The sequence below is a fragment of the Lissotriton helveticus genome, chromosome 3_1 (genome assembly GCF_964261635.1).
Source record: "Lissotriton helveticus chromosome 3_1, aLisHel1.1, whole genome shotgun sequence".
Taxonomy (NCBI): Eukaryota; Metazoa; Chordata; class Amphibia; order Caudata; family Salamandridae; genus Lissotriton; species Lissotriton helveticus.
This window is the reverse complement of record NC_136061.1, coordinates 1548406261-1548424702: the sequence shown is the minus strand read 5'-3', so window position 1 is coordinate 1548424702 and position 18442 is coordinate 1548406261. Positions and strand designations below refer to the sequence as shown.

At 48.2% G+C, this 18442-nt stretch overlaps 2 protein-coding genes across 5 annotated transcripts in view; one reads left to right on the top strand and one right to left on the bottom strand.

Annotated features, from left to right (window-relative positions):
* Nucleotides 1-8970, top strand: part of TAGLN (transgelin) — a 67199-nt gene extending 58229 nt beyond the window's left edge. The window contains exon 5 of the mRNA XM_078682290.1: nucleotides 7246-8970. Coding sequence (XP_078538416.1) covers nucleotides 7246-7390 — 145 coding nt within the window. The 3' untranslated portion in view covers nucleotides 7391-8970. The remainder of the gene's footprint in view (nucleotides 1-7245) is intronic.
* Nucleotides 8971-11435: 2465 nt separating this feature from the next.
* PCSK7 (proprotein convertase subtilisin/kexin type 7) overlaps nucleotides 11436-18442 on the bottom strand; it is a 226331-nt gene continuing 219324 nt past the window's right edge. For all 4 annotated transcript variants that reach the window (XM_078682281.1, XM_078682283.1, XM_078682284.1 and 1 more), the window contains 3 exons: nucleotides 15027-15120; nucleotides 14182-14299; nucleotides 11436-13200 (listed from right to left, as the gene is read on the bottom strand). In XM_078682281.1, the coding sequence (XP_078538407.1) occupies nucleotides 12811-13200; nucleotides 14182-14299; nucleotides 15027-15120 (602 nt within the window). In that variant the 3' untranslated portion in view covers nucleotides 11436-12810. The remainder of the gene's footprint in view (nucleotides 13201-14181; nucleotides 14300-15026; nucleotides 15121-18442) is intronic.

The window sequence follows — 18442 nt, the reverse complement described above, 5'->3', positions numbered from 1 at the left end:
GGCCCAAAAGGCCCCAAGGAGCGAGAGGCCTGGACACTTGACAATGGAACTGATAGATGGAACCAGAACTAAAGTTGAAAACTGCACACCGAAGATTGTTCTCATGATGAGGGGGAAGCCAGCGGAATCGCAGCCTTGACGGGAACTGATGAACTCACCGAGACTGGGAGTACACAGGATCACGTTCAAACACGATGGTGGAGAAAAACAATTTAACAAGGGAGTCTGTGACCATCTCCATCTACATCTACATCCAAAGGTGGAGTCACTGACACCTTGTGATTTGAAAAGTTTCTTCAAAGGAAAACAACTTCCAATGTCCAAGCCAAATACTTGATGGAGAGCATGCACAGCATGTGTATCAACATTCACACACACATGCTACAAACAACAGGTTCTGGTTCCCGGTGCAACAGAAGGTGAGATGAACAAGTTACTTACCTTCGGTAACGATATATCTGTAAGAAACAGTAGTTAGTATTAGATTCCTTACCTTAGAATAGCCCCAGGCGTCAGTCTGGATCCGGAAACTTTTGCGTAGCAGTACCCCTGCGCGTCGGTAGGCGTCGTCTGCAGGCGTCCCCTGCGGCTCCGCGTCGTCGGCGTCGTGCGCCGTGATGACGTCGCTGGAGTATATAGACGCCGCCTCCGCGCGCTGACGTCAGTTCTTTGCACACAGCTTTTCCACGCCAGAACACGCAGAGCCATGTGAGAACCAACACTGGTGCCATGTGAAACTAGGGCCCTGAAAGGGATGTCCTTAACCCTAGGTATCAGTTCGCAGAACGGGGAGGATGGGTGGGGCGGTAAGGAATCTAATACTAACTACTGTTTCTTACAGATATATCGTTACAGAAGGTCAGTAACTTGTTCATCTGAAAGAAACAGGTTAGTATTAGATTCCTTACCTTAGAATAGATACCCCAGCAATACCAACCCCGGTGGTGGGTCTGCGAACCAATACAATCCTACACCAGAAAGTCCTGGAGGACCGAACGGCCAAAGAAGCCATCCCTCCGGACTTGACTGTCCAGGCAGTAGTGCCTCGCAAAGGTGTGCAGCGAGGCCCACGTAGCCGCCTGGCAAATGTCCTGCAAAGGGACTCCCCGGCCCAGGGCAGTAGTAGCCGCCGTGGCCCGAGTGGAATGGGCCCTCAGCCCAACAGGAGGCTCCTTCCGAGCCAAAGAGTAGCATGCTTTGATGCACAGGACGACCCATCGAGAAATGGTTCGTTTCTGTACCGCCCTTCCCTTCTTCTCACCCACGTAGCCAACAAACAGTTGGTCATCCACCCGGAACTGGCGTGTGCGATCCATATAAAATGAAAGCGCACGTTTTGGGTCCAGACGATGGAGCCGCTCTTCATCTTTTGAAGGATGCGGAGGCGGGAAGAAGGAAGGCAAGGTGATGGACTGCCCGATGTGAAAAGCAGAAACTACTTTGGGCAGGAAAGAAGGTCTAGTTCTAAGAACCACCTTGTCAGGATGAACGGACAAGAAAGGAGGTTTCACAGAAAGAGCCTGGAGCTCACTCACTCTCCTGGCAGAGGTGATGGCAACCAGGAAGGCCGTCTTTAAAGTGAGAAGACGGAGAGGACAGGAATGAAGCGGCTCAAAGGGAGCGCACATCAAGAAGGTCAGAACCAGGTTCAAGTCCCACTGAGGCATCACGAACGGAACAGGAGGAAACATGTGCGTGATGCCTTTCAAGAATCTCAGTACAATAGGGGACTTGAACAAAGATGGCTGATCAGGTAGCCTTAAGAAGGCAGAAAGGGCAGAAAGGGAGCCCTTGATAGTGCCCAGAGCAGAGCCCTGCTGGGCAAGAGAAAGAAGGAAGAGGAGAACTTCAGAAAGGGGAGCAGAGAGAGGATCCACAGCCTTTGCTGTGCACCATGCCACAAATCTGTTCCACCGGCAGGCGTATACCGACTTCGTGGAGGGACGCCTGGCTGCCAGAATCACATCACAGACTTCAGGAGGCAAGTCAAATGGCCTCAACTGTCGCCGCTCAATCTCCAAGCATGGAGGTGGAGACTGGACAGGTTCGGGTGGAGGACCGTCCCCTGCTGCTGCGACAGAAGGTCCTCCTGAAGGGGCAGGCGGATCGAGGGACCGACTGACATGCTGAGTAGCTCGGGATACCAGTACCTTCGAGCCCAGTCCGGAGCCACAAGGATAACTTGGGCCCGGTCGCGCCTGATCTTCTTCAGCACTCTGGGCAGAAGTGGTATAGGCGGAAAGGCGTACAATAGACCGCAACTCCACTCGCGCCGAAAGGCGTCGCCGAGCGAGTGCCGTCTTGGAAACTCCAACGCGCAGAACTGATGACATTGCGCGTTCTCTTCTGTGGCGAATAGATCTAACCAAGGCTCTCCCCATCGCAGAAAGTAGCCTTTCGCCACGTCCGAGTTCAGACGCCATTCGTGATCCACCGAGCAGCGACGGCTGAGTTCGTCCGCCCTGGCGTTCAGAGAACCTGCCAGGTGTTGAACCGTCAGAGTCACGCCCTGACGTTCCAGACATTGCCAGAGACGCAGGGCCTCCTGGCAAAGGGTCCACGACCCCACTCCGCCCTGTTTGTTGCAGTACCACATGGCGGTGGTGTTGTCCGTGAACACCTGCACTACACTCCCGTTGACAAAGGGGAGGAATGCCTTCAGTGCTAGGCGAATCGCCCGCAGCTCCAACATGTTGATATGGAGCCGGGACTCCGCCGGAGACCAGATGCCTCTGATCTCCGCCTCTCCCAAGTGGCCTCCCCAGCCCTGGAGGGACGCGTCCGTCACAACTACGTGCTCCGGTTGGGGAAGGGAGAGGGATCTGCCCCTGACCCAATCGCGGTCCGTAAGCCACCACTGCAACTGTCTCGCAGTGCCCTCCGAGATCAGGACGTGGTCGGATAGGTTGCCCTGATGCTGGGCCCACTGAAACTTCAGGTCCCACTGCAGAGCCCGCATCCGCCACCTGGCGTGATGCACCAGAAGGATGCAGGAGGCCATCAGCCCCAGAAGCCGCAGCGTCAACCTGACCGAGACCCGGGATAACGGCTGAAAGATGGGAATCAAAGCCTGAATATCCCGGACCCGCCGTTCCGGAGGATAAACCCGAAACTGCGCCGAGTCGAGAACCGCTCCGATGAAAAGGAGCTGTTGAGAGGGGCACAGGTGTGATTTCGGCACGTTGATGGAAAACCCCAGCTCGTGCAGGAGGTCTGCCGTCATCTGGAGGTGGTGGACGACTGTCTGGGGCGAGCCCGCCTTCAACAACCAGTCGTCGAGGTAGGGGAAGACTGAAACCCCTAACCGGCGCAGATGAGCTGCGACCACCGCCATCACTTTCGTGAACACGAGTGGGGCGCTGGTAAGGCCGAATGGGAGCACGAGAAACTGAAAGTGCTCGTGGCCTACCGTGAACCGCAAGTAACGCCGGTGGGCCGGCAGGACGGGGATGTGAAAATACGCATCCTGCAAGTCCAACGCTACCATCCAGTCTTGCGGGTCTAGAGCAGCCAAGACCTGAGCCAAAGTCAACATCTTGAACTTCTCCTTCCGGAGGAAGCCGTTGACGTTCCGTAGATCCAAGATAGGACGCAGGCCCCCCTTGTCCTTCTTGGGTACCAGAAAGTAGTGGGAGTAGCAACCACACCCTACTTCTGGCCCAGGAACGCGCTCGATGGCCCCCTTGGCCAAGAGGGCCGTAACTTCCTCCTGCAGAAGCATCAAGTGGTCCCCCGACACACGGTGGTTCTGCGGTGGCATGGCTGGAGGAGTGTTCTCGAAGGGGAGGGAGTAGCCCCTTCGGACGAGCTGCAGCACCCACCTGTCCGAGGTGATAGTGCGCCAGCGGGAGTGGTGATGGCGAACCCTGCCACCCACTGGCGTCACATGGGCCTGAAAGCCCGGACTAGGAGGATTTGGAGGCTGCTGCGGGGGGAGGTGTGGCCTGACCTCGCCGCTGTCCCCGACCGCCACCACGGCGGAATCCACGGCCGCCACCGCGTTGAGTGTTCTGCGGAGCGTGGCTGGCAGCATGTGTGGGACCGCCCCTTCCGTGGCCACGAAGGGAGCGAAACAAACCCGTTTGCTGGCGCTGGGTCGAGAGACCCAAGGACTTGGCCGTGACGCTGGAGTCCTTGAAGCGCTCAAGCGCGTTGTCCGCTTTGTCGCCAAACAGGCGACTGCCATCGAACGGCATGTCCATCAGGGCATTCTGGACATCCGGCGAAAAATTGGCGGATCTCAGCCAGGCGTGGCGACGAATCGCCACCGTCGTGGACATCGCTCTGCCCAGCGAGTCGGTCGTATCAAGACCACACCTGATCGAATACCTCGCCGCATCCCGGCCTTCAACCATAGTCTGGCCGAGCTTGTCCCGTACCTCCTGCGGGCATTGCGGCAGACACTCCGCGACCGTATCCCACAGAGAGTGGGTGTAGCGGCCCAAGAGGCATGCGGTATTGCAAGACCGCAGTCCCGCACTCAGGGACGAGAAGACCTTCTTGCCAAACTGGTCATACCTCTTTGACTCCCGGTCGGGCGGGGCCGACGGGAATGCGGATTGGGATGTGGAGGCCTGGATCACCAGACTCTCAGGGGTGGGATGGGTGGACAGAAACTTAGGGTCGTCCGAACACGGACGGTGGCGCCTGGCAACGTTCCTGCCAACAGGCGAACCTGAAGCGGGCCTGGACCACGTGCCCAACAGAACGTCCGTCAAGGCTTCATTAAACGGCAGCAGAGGCTCCTGTGGGCATGACTGCGGTTTGAATACCTCGGTGAGGATGTTAGGCTTCACCTTTGCGACGGGGAGCTCAAGGTGCAAGGCCTTGGCAGCCCTCATCAGCACCACAGAGTAGGCAGCCCCAGCCTCCGACGCCACAGTGGGAGGCGAGACAAAACTAGGGTTAGACGATTCGTCTAGACCACTGGCATCACCCAAGTCACCTGCCCAGTCCACGTCGTACTGACAGTCGCGTGTCAGAGGGTCCTCAGACCCCTCCCAACCCTCTCCATAATCTCCATCATCTCCGTACTCGGATTCGACGATGTAGACCGGCTCCTCGGGGTCAATGGGCCCCATCGGCGCCGGACTCGGCGTCGGGCGACGCCGGTCCGACTCCGCGTCCGGAACTGGAGAGGAAATGGGGGTGGCGCCGCCCGGAGCCGGAGCCCCGACGCCGGCCGGAACCGGCGTCGGAGTCACGGCGCCGCGCGGAGGCGGCACCACGGGTTGCCCCGATGGAATCGACGCCGGAGAGGCCGGGTGACCAGCCGGCGACGACCCTGAAGGGCCCAGCGGCGCCGGGGCCGGAGCCGCCGGCGGCGTCGGGGCCGGAGCACCCGACGGCGTTGGTGCAGGAGCACCCGAACCGCTCGGGCCCCCGGACAGGACCACCGGGCCCGCAGGCGCCGTAGGCCCCGTCGGAGGAGACAGCGCCCTCATGGCCATGAGGAACTCCTCTATCTCCTCACGCGACGCGCCTTGCCCAGGGACCGACGGGTATGGAGCAGGCAGCGTCGGCGACCCACGCGGAGCCGCGGGGGTGGGGCCACCCGAACCCCCGGCCGCATCGCGCGAGCGTCGGGGGTGCGATGACGACGCCCCGACTTCTTGTGTCGCTTACCTGAGGAACCGGAGGAGTGGTGACGACTTCCGGAGCGCTCGTGGCGGCTCCGCAACCGTTCCCTCGACCTCCGGCCGGACCGGGACCGCTCTCGACGCGGGGCCGACATCCGGAACTCGAGCAGCTTGCGGGACGCTCCCGCCTAGCCTTGCTCGTCAAGGCCCGGCAGTTGACGCAGGACTCGACGTCGTGGTCCGCGCCCAGGCACCGGAAGCAGAGTCGATGGTGGTCGGTGACCGACATCAGGCGGTCGCACCCGTCACAGTTTTTAAACCCGGGCATCCTACCGGCACCAAAAAAGTTAGAGTTAGAGTTATCAAAAAACTAGGTCAAAAGACCGGAGTACTGCTCTTCGGATCTGCGCTAACTGGCGCGGAAAAAAGAAGAACTGACGTCAGCGCGCGGAGGCGGCGTCTATATACTCCAGCGACGTCATCACGGCGCACGACGCGGAGCCGCAGGGGACGCCTGCAGACGACGCCTACCGACGCGCAGGGGTACTGCTACGCAAAAGTTTCCGGATCCAGACTGACGCCTGGGGATATTCTAAGGTAAGGAATCTAATACTAACCTGTTTCTTTCAGATCATTGTATTTCGTGAGCTAGAGTCTCTTTACATACTATTCATCTTCACAGTATCAAGTTTATATCCTGGGTCTTCATTGGAGAACGCCTAACAACACTGATTATGATAACTATTCAGCAACAATTCTCTTGACCTCCTAGTTAACAAACCCTTGCATGTCTTGCCGGACATGATCTCTTACTTTCACAAAAGTAATAGGAGATAGAGGTATAGACTGTGGCAAGAGGGAAGTACTTTTTGTTTTTGTTTCCTGAGACAATAATTTCAACTGAAGCTTCTCTATGTTCGGCTTCTTAGGGGGACTTTGCGAGAAGTTTGAAGGCGGATTCAAAATGAGAGGTGTTGTTAAAAAAGGGAATGATGAGTGATGTATAATTTGCGAAGGATAACGCGAGAAAAAGTCCTCAGGACCCTGAAGAAAGCTTGCTTTATCACAATCTTTCTTTGTCCCTTCCTTAGAGGTACATTGGATGCAGGACATAAGAATCTGGCACAGGCAATGTAGGAAAGGCGAGGTCCCACAGGGCTAGGGGCACTGAAATATATCCAATTTTGGGACTGGAGGGATAGTATTCCTCTGGATGCTGAAGCACACATCGACTATCTTTTTCACTTTGGAAGGAAGTTGTGAAATAGTAGATGGTCTTCGGCCTAGCCATGCATGCATGCATTAAGTAACCAGTTTTGTTACTCTGTGCCTGTACTGTTAGAGCAAGGCCTCAACACCTCATTGTTTTGCTTCAGGGTTTGCAGCCAATTCCATGGTGCAGAAGCCGAAATGATGCACATTCTCAGTAAAAGACTTTATTCTGGGAAACACCCCTTTTAAAACAGACAAATTACAGAAATGGCCAGTTATACACGCATATATTCTCAGGAATATACACAAAGGTCTACAAATAAGACATTTTGCATAACCTCCATCCTGTTCTGATCTAAAAGAATTATCCAAATTTAGGGTATTATGTACTAAACAATTTCTCATAATTCAAATAACTCATATTTACACTCTTGTTATCCTTTTCCTACTCTAGGAAAGCCCAAGAGCACAAGCGTGACTTCAGTGACCAACAGATGAAAGACGGCAAGAATGTGATTGGGCTACAGATGGGCTCCAACAGGGGGGCCTCTCAAGCTGGCATGACAGGCTATGGGCGACCAAGGCAGATCATCAGCTAGATAGCCACAGTTGATCGACTGCTGCACCGCCTCCAGAACCAGAATGTGTCCTTCCAACCCTAACACAGCTTCGCGTAAAGAAACCAGAGTGTCCAGCAGAAATGGCAAGAGCTACACCAGATCGATGGCCATGGACTTTAAGAGCAGCGCCTCGTTCAATTAACTATTTGAGACATCATAATATTGTAAGATGGGGCTCCGGTGTTTTCAATGGTAGTTTAAGTCTAAGAAATCTGGGGGAAAAAATTGAAGTTCAACCACATTGTGTAGAACTTGTGTAGAAAATCATACAACAAATGAGTGTACTTGCAGACTTTAGGCAAGTACACAAATAATTTGGACCGTTCCCCCAGACACGGTACATTCAACACCGCCCTACTTTAAGCAATTTGCATTTGGATTTTCTAGCTAGAACCTCCCAAAAATCCCCACCACCCAAGGTATACAAATCATTATATATTATCATTATAGTGAAAGATCACATGCCAACCCCACAAACTACTCACAATATTTTGGGCAATATCATCTTTATGAATACCCAAATACCACAAGAGGTTGTTTTTTTGCCAGGAAATTGTGTGACTAACAGCTAGCAACATTCCAGAACTTCAATGTGAACCAGGGGCCCTCATTGTGGGTTGATGTGACTTGGTGCTTTGGCCAGACTATCAAACATTTCTAACCTCAGTCCAATTTTGTAGTGTTCCTAAATACTTTCACAATACATGCAGTTATGCTGAGCAAGAGAAGCTGTGCTTTCGGTTTTCGACCCCTCGTACAGAGTTGTTTCAGTTAGCGAAAACAATCCCCACAATTTCTCTGTTTTTCTTTTACCATCTTGGTGTTGAGACCAAGGACGCAACTGAAAAAGATAAGACACCAGTTGAAAAGGGTGCAGTAGCAGCTCCAGGCCAAGGCACAGTGTTGGGGAAGCTTGCACCTGCAGCTGTGCATGCTCTACCTCTCCTGCGGTAGTTTCCAGTTCAGGCCAAGTTGTTAGTTTAGGAGTGACTAGAAATAAGCCTTTGTTGCTAAGTGAACGTTTTTTTTAAGCTGTCGGCACTCATGAACCTTCTTTAAAGGGGTGGCTAATCACATGATTTTTCAACACCAAAACTAAATCTAACGAAGTCCAGGTCAGACAGTAACAAAGGGTCTGTTTTCTCAACGAGAGATAAATGGCCTGAGCTGATCAAGCAATTAATCTGTTCTAATCCGAGCAGTAAAGGGGAACATGTCAAATGTAACTCTACAACCCAAAATCACGTGTCCAGAGGCACAGAGCTGTGCCACACAAGCTCCTTTAACCAGGGTTAGAACATGGGACCTTTTGCAATTATACGTGTACTCTCTTGCCCCACCCACCTCTGTCCAAAACAATACATTTCCCTGCTCGGCCTGTCCCACTACTGCATAAACACAGTTTAGTCCCAGCATTCCTGGAACACAATGAAGCGGTCTCTCGGAGCCCCATGTAATCCCAGATTGTATACATTTGTGTCAGAAGTCTTAACAATTAAATCTAAAATAATTAACATTTTGTACTTGATGTCCAAATAAAGAAAGAATGGATTATTCAATCTGGGTTTTGTCTGTTTTTGCTTCTGTAAGCATTTTCTTTTAGGAAAAACCATGTACTACATTCTACCTTGATTAAAATATTTATTTATTTAATTTGTGGCCGGTCAAGCCCAGACATCAATAAGTGCCTGTGAATCATGCATCAAGTGGTCTCAAGCTAAGGACAAGTTCCCTCATGCTCTTATGGTCTTTAATTGGCAGAACTGAGGATAACTTCAGATTCATATTTATTAACTTTTTCTCTAATTTTAACACACGAGTTGATCTCTCTATCTACCATGCAAGGGAACTGCAGTACATGTCTCTATGGCATCTTTATCAGGTTGTAACCTAACTCTGCCACAATGATCTTCAGGGGAGAAAAAAACATTTGGTTCTTTTCCTTAAAAACCAGGACAGGGTCTAGGAAAATGTGCAGTGGTAGGAAGAGATTTGACTCAAGCTCAAAGCCTAATTTATAGAAAGAAGAGGGGTGGAATCCTCGCAAATAACACTAATTCAGGCCCCATCGGTGCCTGATCAGTGCAACCACTGTCTGGCAGTCAGTGCATCAAGTGATCAGACAAAAGCCAGGGCTCCAAGCCTGGTCAGACCTAAACCTATATCCAAGGGTCATCCTCTCAATGGGGAATCCCAGAGCTAGTCCTCCAATAGCTCACCATATCCCAGGGTCAAAGGCTCAAAGGATGAGAGACAAGCTTGAATTACAAGCCTCATCTTCCTCACGGTATCCCCAAAGTCATCACCTCAGAAGACAAGAAAATAATCTGAACTTTAAGCGTCATCAATCTCCACCACATCACAGGATCAAATTCTGAAAGAATGCGAGAAAAGCTTGGGCTCCAATCCGTGTCAATCATCACAGCACCCTGAAGGGTCATCATCACAGAGGAGCCTCGTGCCAGTCAATCTTCAGATCAATTTTCGTCTAATGAATGTGCTTTAGCAACTGAGAGCAATAGCAGTGCTTCCATCTCTGGTTTCTCAGCTTCGGTTACAAACAAAGGTGTCTAGTTGCACTGATAATGCTGGAGTTCAGAGAAACGTCAGCATCGATGGACCTGCAGAGATGAACACAGGGACATAGAGAGCACAGAGGCGCCAGTACAAAGGCACAGCAAGTAAGGATCTTCAGGTTAGAGGGAGGTAAACAAAATGCAAAGGTAATCATTTCAGGAGAAGTGACAATTCTGTGGGCTGTAAATCTATAAAGGACTGGGCTAAAGTTTTCAGACTGAAAGAAATAAAGGGAAGCTTACAACGGCAACAGACTTTAGGTAGGTATAGGACAAGCAGGGGAAAATTAGGTGTCAGAAACCGCGATTGAACATATAATACAGGGTGCACACTACAAAATACTAGGGATGAAGAGAGAAAATCCAGAAAAGTGGGTCTGAAAGTAAAGGACTTTGAGTCATTTGGTGATGGGGGATAACCTTACAAACACAACTCGGGCCATTCACCCTAAAGATAGAATTAAGTGGATTCTGTACAGTAACCCAACAATATTCACATCACACAAAATAAGGTACAAGTGCCCAAGAAAACACATTTCACTGAAAGACCAGCTGACCAGATTTTGGAGTTTGGCAGACTGCCCTGCGCACTAGGAATTCCACCAAATCAAATGCCACTTGAGCACTGACACAAGCAAGGGCACATCAGACCACAAGACACAATCAAGACAAAACACACTGAAGCAAAACAGGTAAGCACTCTGTGAGCGAAATCACTAATCAAGGCTGGACTCAAAGCCAAATACACAGCTTCTCAGAAAACAGAGAACAATGAATGAATTGGAAGCAAAGAAAATAACACTGAAATGAGTAGACTTATATTATAAGGGTGCACTTCTCTACCAAATCTACAGAGAAGTGGAATGAGAACAAACCAGCTTGCAGCCAATACAGGAAATGCTTAGAAACAAGCACTGCCAAGCCAACAAATGAACTTAGGAAGTGACAGGTGCAAGGGCAGCTCGGGAATTGGCAAATGCTTGTAACAATTAAAACACTGGAATATGGAAAAGGTGGTATTGGGATAACACTGTCATTAAGAGCACTGGGAAAAGTTCACGTGTAACATACTGGCAAGATGAAGAGGTCTTTGGAAAGGCTATAGACATCCTCATTGACCCTGTAATATCATTCCTAACAAGCGGCACTTGACATCTGATGCAAAGCTTCCCGACAGGAAGGCCTGTATTTTGGAAACTAAACAATTGAGGCTATTTTTCGCAAACCAACCAAGGAAAACAATAGTTATCAGTCCTCTCTGGAAGTTATAAAACTATATGACATTGAACCGACTACTGCCACAGAAATTTGTGAACACACGTGACTACTTCCCAATCTCACCAAAGACTCCGAAAAATTGATGGGAATGAGAAACAATAGGAGATCAAATAAGAGAATTACATGAGAAGTGAAATAAATATGCTCTTCAAAAAGTCCAGGCAGACACGTTTGCAAATTAGAATCAATTTATTTATCATATATTTAAACACTTATTGTATTCACCAAGGTCCTGTCTAGGTGTGGTAGGTTTCCCCTACACCTCTGAATATCAGAGGTGGGCTTGCTCCCTTCCACTACCTATGTGTGCTCAATGCATGGGTACTGGTTATCCCAATGTTTTGATCAACTGAGGCCAACGAAAGCATGGGTCAAAGCTGGCCTTCCTTACAACCCCGTGCATTAACAGGCCGCACCCCCTGAACAGCTCTAGCACAGTTCTATCACTTGCTCCATAACCTATTAGTGTGCAGACAAGTTAAATCTCGCCTTGCATCAGCCCAGGTAGTTTTCTCTCTCAGGGGAGATAAACTGGAGCTTCCAACTGTTGATCATTAAGGGTTCTAACACCTCCCAATTTAGAAAGGGCACTTGCGGCAACGGTGTCATACAGGCACTGCCCATCCACAGATCCAGGCGTTTCTAGGAAAATACTGCTGAGGTCTACAGAAATAAGACCCATTAAGTACCAACAACCGGAACAGTTCGTCAACTGTGCTGAGCACAATTACACATAATTAAATGTTTTTTCTTTACCCCTACCACACACCGCTCCTTGCTTCTCTGTCCTTGCTGGGTTAAGGCAGCGTTTCTTCATCAGATACAGAAGTTCTCCTTTCCCACCAAGCAGTGAAAGGCTGGGCCCGATGGCTGTCCCGGCATGGAATGCTGGATGCCCGTAGAGGGAGCATAGTCAGTTGAAAGGAGGTTGTTCAGTTCTCACAACAATCTCAGTCATAACCACAGCAATTCCATGCAGAAATGAGGTACCATTGTGGAGAGTAGACGGAGAAGCCTTATTATGCTCGTACCACAGAGGCCATACAGATAAGGCTTTGAGCAAAGAGCCTACCTTGTGTCCGCAGCAAGAACCAGGATCCACCACTGAGGATATGAAACTGCTGCCAGTGACACCTGTGTCCTCACACAGCCATGAGCCACACTCCAAGAGAACTTCAGGGAGGGTTAACTTGTGGGGCCGTGCTGTAGTATATTCTGGGCTCCCACAGGAAGCAGCTGTATAGGTCTCCTGCACTTTTGTATAACTTTTGTCCCATCTGTAGGGGACATGGAAGTTTCCTATCGAACATACCCTGTCTTTTTTGTCCAAAGGTCTCTTGCATGGCAGTGCACAGCACCGCTCTGCAACCAATGATTCTTCAACACTCGATTTGAATTTTAAGAAAATGTAAGCAGCTTAATGTGGTTAGAGGAAGCTCCCGGACTGCAGGGCTCCCTGTACCATCCCTCCTCAGATTATTGGAGAAGGAACGTCCAATGCCAATTTCATCAACATTACAATTTTTGTACCCAGTGAGATCCCTGCTAGCACTCCCGGGTGCCGCTGTGTGCAATGAGTTGGGAAGAAGTTGGTATTGGCCCATTGGACCCAGGGACCTGCAAGCATGCTTCTTCGCCACTTGTGCATTCCTCCTGGTTGCTGGAGCCCCCACAGCCAGTAGAAGGTGGTGCATGCTCTGGGTTCTCATTGTGTAGATTGTCTTTGTCCATGCACAGGGGCAGAACCTCCATGTCGATGCCACTCTCCAGGTCTGTTCCGGAGTTTGCCAGGCGATAATCACCTCGACCCTTGACCCACACACAGCCAGAACGGCGGCACGTCAGATCCAAATCCAGATTCTTCTGGGTCAAGAACACCTCCAGCATGTAGTATACAGACCAGAATATTGTAAAGCATCCAAGCAGTAACAGTGTCTGAAACGAGATAATGAAGAGTGAATAGCAGGTTGCATACTCAAAGCAATAAAATGCACAAGGCGCAAGTGTGTACCAGAGGGTATCTCATAACAAATGAGGCACAAGGCGGAAGTGTGTACTAGAGAACTAGCTACAACAAATGAGGCACAGGCGGAAGTGTTTACTAGAGAACTAGCTACAACAAATGAGGCAGATGGCAGAAGTGTGTACTAAAGAACTAGCTACAACAAATGAGGCAGATGGCAGAAGTGTGTACTAGAGAACTAGCTACAACAAATGAGGCATTAGTGTGTAATAGAAAGTAGCTACAACAAATGAGGTACATGTCGAGCATATTTATATGACAGAATGCCTCAACCTATGTCGTGACAAAAAATTAAGTGTACAAAAGGATAAGCCCTCAACCAGTGGAAAGCACAGGTCGAGCATGTTTATCAATAGGGCTTTCTTCTACCAATTAGCAGCAAAGGGTAATATTGAATGCGGTCTCGAGAAAAGAGGTATGAATGGAGTGTGGGTATCTGAGAGGACAAACAGCATATGAGGGCTGGAGTGATAATCAGAGAACCTGTTGGCACCAATGGGAGGTGCAGGGTTAACATATGTACCATAGGCTGACAGTGATCCTCCTCTGCAAACCTCTTAACAAAGCAAATGGATCATATGTGGTCAAAACTGTTCATTCATCTGCCCCTGCCAAGTCAACTTGCTTATCTGCAAACAAGGAAAGAGCTGTTCTTTTCGTTCATTCTCTACCCAACACCAAGTTATTTTTCCATCTCAAAACTGCCATGACCTGACATTCTGATGTGTGCTCTTGTAGTCTTGCAATGATGTGGCATTGTAACACTGTGACCTATTAGCCTGGTCCACAGCACCTCTACGCCATACCACAAGTTCTCATCTGTCTCTTTTCTATTACAGTCATTCTACGAGGTTCACTGTCCGAGGTGCTAAGACAGTGAACAGAGAACTCACCTTCAGGGTATTGCTCGTAATTCTGTATGTCTCTTGCTCCGAGATCTCAAGTCCCGGAGGACAAGGAAGAGAAAAGCTGTTGTCCAAATACTGACCACTCATGGCGTGCTCCACCAATCTGTCGACAAGTAGAAGATTTGCAATAAATATGGGGCGATTGTGGAGGAAAATCAGAGAGGAAGGAGGCAGCCCTAAGCCTGTGCGGGATACAAAGCAGAGTAGAGAACTAATGCTGGGGAAAGAGCAGAAGTGCAAAATAGGGGGTGTATGGTAAAATAAGCCGAGTGGGAAGCAGACAGCAGTAGATGCAGTAGCAAGTTAGCAGTATGTGTGGAGAAAAAAAGACAATTAGCCAGGGAGTGTGTGAAAATAGAAGAAGAAGCTAGAGGTCAGCGGACAAAAAGAAGAACCAGGGAGGGATGAGCGAGAGAAAAATAGAGGAGAGATGAGATCTATTTAGTCTTGTGGAGAAAGAGGTCATGGACTGCAACTCAACATATTGCTCTACTGTCTGAGTGTCCCAGCAGGTGGAATGGAAGGTCTTATTTCTGGGGTGGATACTAGCTTTCTGTTACTACTAGAGCCAGACCAGGGCTAGTTTTAGAGTGAGAGTAAGAGTCCGAATTAGTGTCCGACTGCTCTACAGGTGTAAACTAGAGAATGCAGGAACAGTATTCTCCCCTCTAGTGTGCGGATCTAGCACCAGTAAATAAGGACTCATCTCTGTAGTAACAAGGCGCATGGAAGTCATGTACCCACCCATATATTGATTTATTCGATGTGAGAGTGCCAAAGGAGGCACATCTTTCTCTCTGGGTGGTGGGGGGAAGTGCTACAACCCATACCTTTGCCTAGCTAGTACTTCGTTCAAGGTCCATGAGGAGCCATAGAGTGTCAGATGCCACTGCTTCATTGTTCCTTTGGCCATCGACTTCTCCCCTGCACAAATCAAAAGCTATTACTTTAAAACACAAGTCAAGTCATGAATGAAAAACACAAGCCATGAATTAAAAACACAAGATCTGCAAGAAAGAAAAAACACACAAGACCAGTCGAAAAACACAATCTGCAACAGCCGACATAGCCCACAACTAAAGAATATAACCCCTAGAACTGAAAAACATCAACCATAACATAAAATATAAAGCATGCACTAAAAACTAGAAGTATAAAAACAAGTCAATCTATACAAAATTCATGCAACAACATGAAAAAGAAAGTAGTATCTGAAAACTATAAGACCAACTAAAAAACACAAACATAACTGAAAAACGGAAGTCTATCATAAAGAACAGGACAACATCTACCAAGTACAAACTAATTACTGAAAAAGAAATGCAAATAACAATGAAAAACAAAACAATAACTGCAATTGGCAAGCTGTAAAATACAAATATAAGAAATACATGAAAACTGGAAGTCGTAAAGGAATACGAAAACCTAAGGCTTAACTGTGAAGGACAGGGAGTTTCTGAAATGTATGCATGCATTTGAAAAGCACAAAGCATACTTGAGCAGCAGAAACCAATACCTACACAAAGAAAGCAATAAAAGAAAAGAATCTAAAGTGAACAAAAGCAGCATGTGAAAAAGCATTAACTGTTCAACAAAAGGTCACAAAATAAACTTTCACGCCAACGACAGAAAAACATAAGAAGCCAATAACTGAAAAACGTAAACAGCCGCTCAAAAACACAATGGAAAAACATAAGAGACAACTGAACAATACGCCCGGGCACAGCCAATAGGTTTGGATTTGGCTGTCAACTATTGGCTTTCACAATGTTTGTGAATGCTTTTTTTTTTAAAGGGGACCACTTTTGTGTGTCTGTGCACCTGGTGTAAGAGTAGAATACCGTCACTCACAGAGAGGTAAACCAGTGGCTGAAGCGGGTTAACTGTAAAGGCTGCCACAACATGTGGGTATAATCTGTTATCTCCCTATTATAACAATACTTTATCCATCTTCTCTCAAACGTCGTTCATAAAAATCCCACCAAAGTATCAGCATTTTTGAAGGGTAACATCCCTTTAGAACATACCACAATTCCTAAAATTAGTATGGTACCGCCAACAAAAGATTTATATTATGAATACAATTTGTTATCATCCTTCATCTGTATTCCTCTTTATTCCCTTCAAAAACAAGCATTTGCTATATTGCATTTCAATGGGAACATGAACCAGAGTCTGTAATAGCTGCCACAACAGGCTGTCTATATTGTTGCTAAGAAATTAAAGTGTGTGTTGGGGACCATGTCCCTGAGTCCTGTACAGGTTGCCACAACATATTTTGCTCATGTTGTGACTAGCCAATCTGAGCTGAACAGTCTCATTTAATGTGGCCAATCAGAAAACATCATACACGTTTTCTTGGTCTAATCGGAGGTGGCACAGTGAGCAAAACCTCAAATGACTGACACAGCCCCAAGTAATTAACAGTGGCTAAGATGAATTTAAGCAGTTCACCCATTACTTATTTGCTTAATTCATGGGAATCTACAGCCCTAAACACTATAAACAGATAGCTACAGAGTGACATTTTCCATTCATATCATGTGTTGCTGTAGATATCCATGCTCTGAATAGTTTGTAAAAGCATTCAGTTTCCAAAGAGGTGGCTAGCGAGAAGATGAGGCAGATGAAAAACAAGGTCCTAACTATAACTACCTACTGGCAACCGCTAGGTAGGACCCAGTTTCCATAGGAAAAGCATTTTATCGCTTTGCCAATAACTCTGGCGCCCACTGACGAATATTCACGAAATTTTCAAAATTAGTACGCCATTCACTTCAGCTGCTGTGTTGAAAGTTTTGGGGTGATTCGTCAAGCAACGGCCGAGAAAAAGGGAGACTCCGAAAACACGTTTTCTCCATGCAATTTCCCATAGGTATTTTAAATACGACTACACTCACTGGATGATGGAATCAGTGATGTAATATGAGATGTCATCAGTGATGTCTCTGACCATCTCATTAGTGATATAATATGTAAGGTCATAAGCAGTGCATTGCGGGGACTTACGTTATAGTTATCTCAGGTAACTATGACTGCTGAATTTCGCTGGTTTTGTACGAGTGAAATCTGTGTCTAACTATAATGTCCCTGTACCAGGCGCACCGCCGCTTATGAGAGCGGTTCCGCTGCTGTTCGTTGGATGGCGGAGCGGATCGAACAGGCGAGCGGCTGAATGTGGAAAGGTGCTGGGGGCTCACCGATGGAATTTTTGGATATTTGCCGCAAGTTGCCAGCAGCCCACTTGGGAACTATTGAACACTAGGACTCCCAGTCCCATAATGCACTGTGTTGTTACTCACCTGAGTTGCATTGCCAGTATTTAATAAAGGGTGAACACTGGAAGCCTGGCATGCTGGTTTTTCTTTTGGCAGCAGCACAACCTCAGAAGAAGGGCGTTGGCCCAAAACGCGTCAGGTAGCTGCAGACGCCGGTTTGCCTGACACCTTTCCTGACCCTATACACGCCGACTGGGAGTGCGCCTCGCCTTGTGGGCAAACTGTGAACCTTAATATATATAAATTTTATATATATATTTTCGAACAAAGGAGGCGGCACAATCGGGTACTTTGGAAGCCTTTAATCCAACGTTTCACCCCACCAACGCGTTTCAGCCAAACAAGGCTTTGGTCACAATCAGTAAGTCCTTCTACAGTTTCAATATTTATACTAGCCCATATTTAGCCATTAAGTGGCATTATGGGATACGTAGTTTGAAACATTTCATAACATTAAAAGAAAAGACTTATACTTTTTAACATATAGTATGTACCGTCGAATGTTGATTACTATCGGCAGAGTTATTTACAGTTTTATTGTCCACATCTCGGGTTTAGTACCCTTATTAGTAAGATTGTTTTTGTCGATAGTAATGAACATTCGACGCTACATACTATATGTTAAAAAGTAAAAGCGCACCAGTCTTTTCTTTTTTCTTTTTATGTTATGAAATGTTTCAAACTACGTATCCCATAATGCCACTTAATGGCTAAATATGGGCTAGTATAAATATTGAAACCGTTATTCCATTCCATAACATTAATTGCCTCCTGATAGGCTGCCATTAGTTGCCTCCTGATAGGCTGTAGGTAATTCGAAACGCGTCGGCTGCCTGAGACGTGTCTGTGAGGATGTACACCGTGGCTTGAGTGCTGGAAATCTTGTCCGGTTCTGTATGGAGCCATGGCACCTATGATTTACCACGCACGTCTCGGGGCCCATTGGAAGGTCTTAATATAATTCCGCA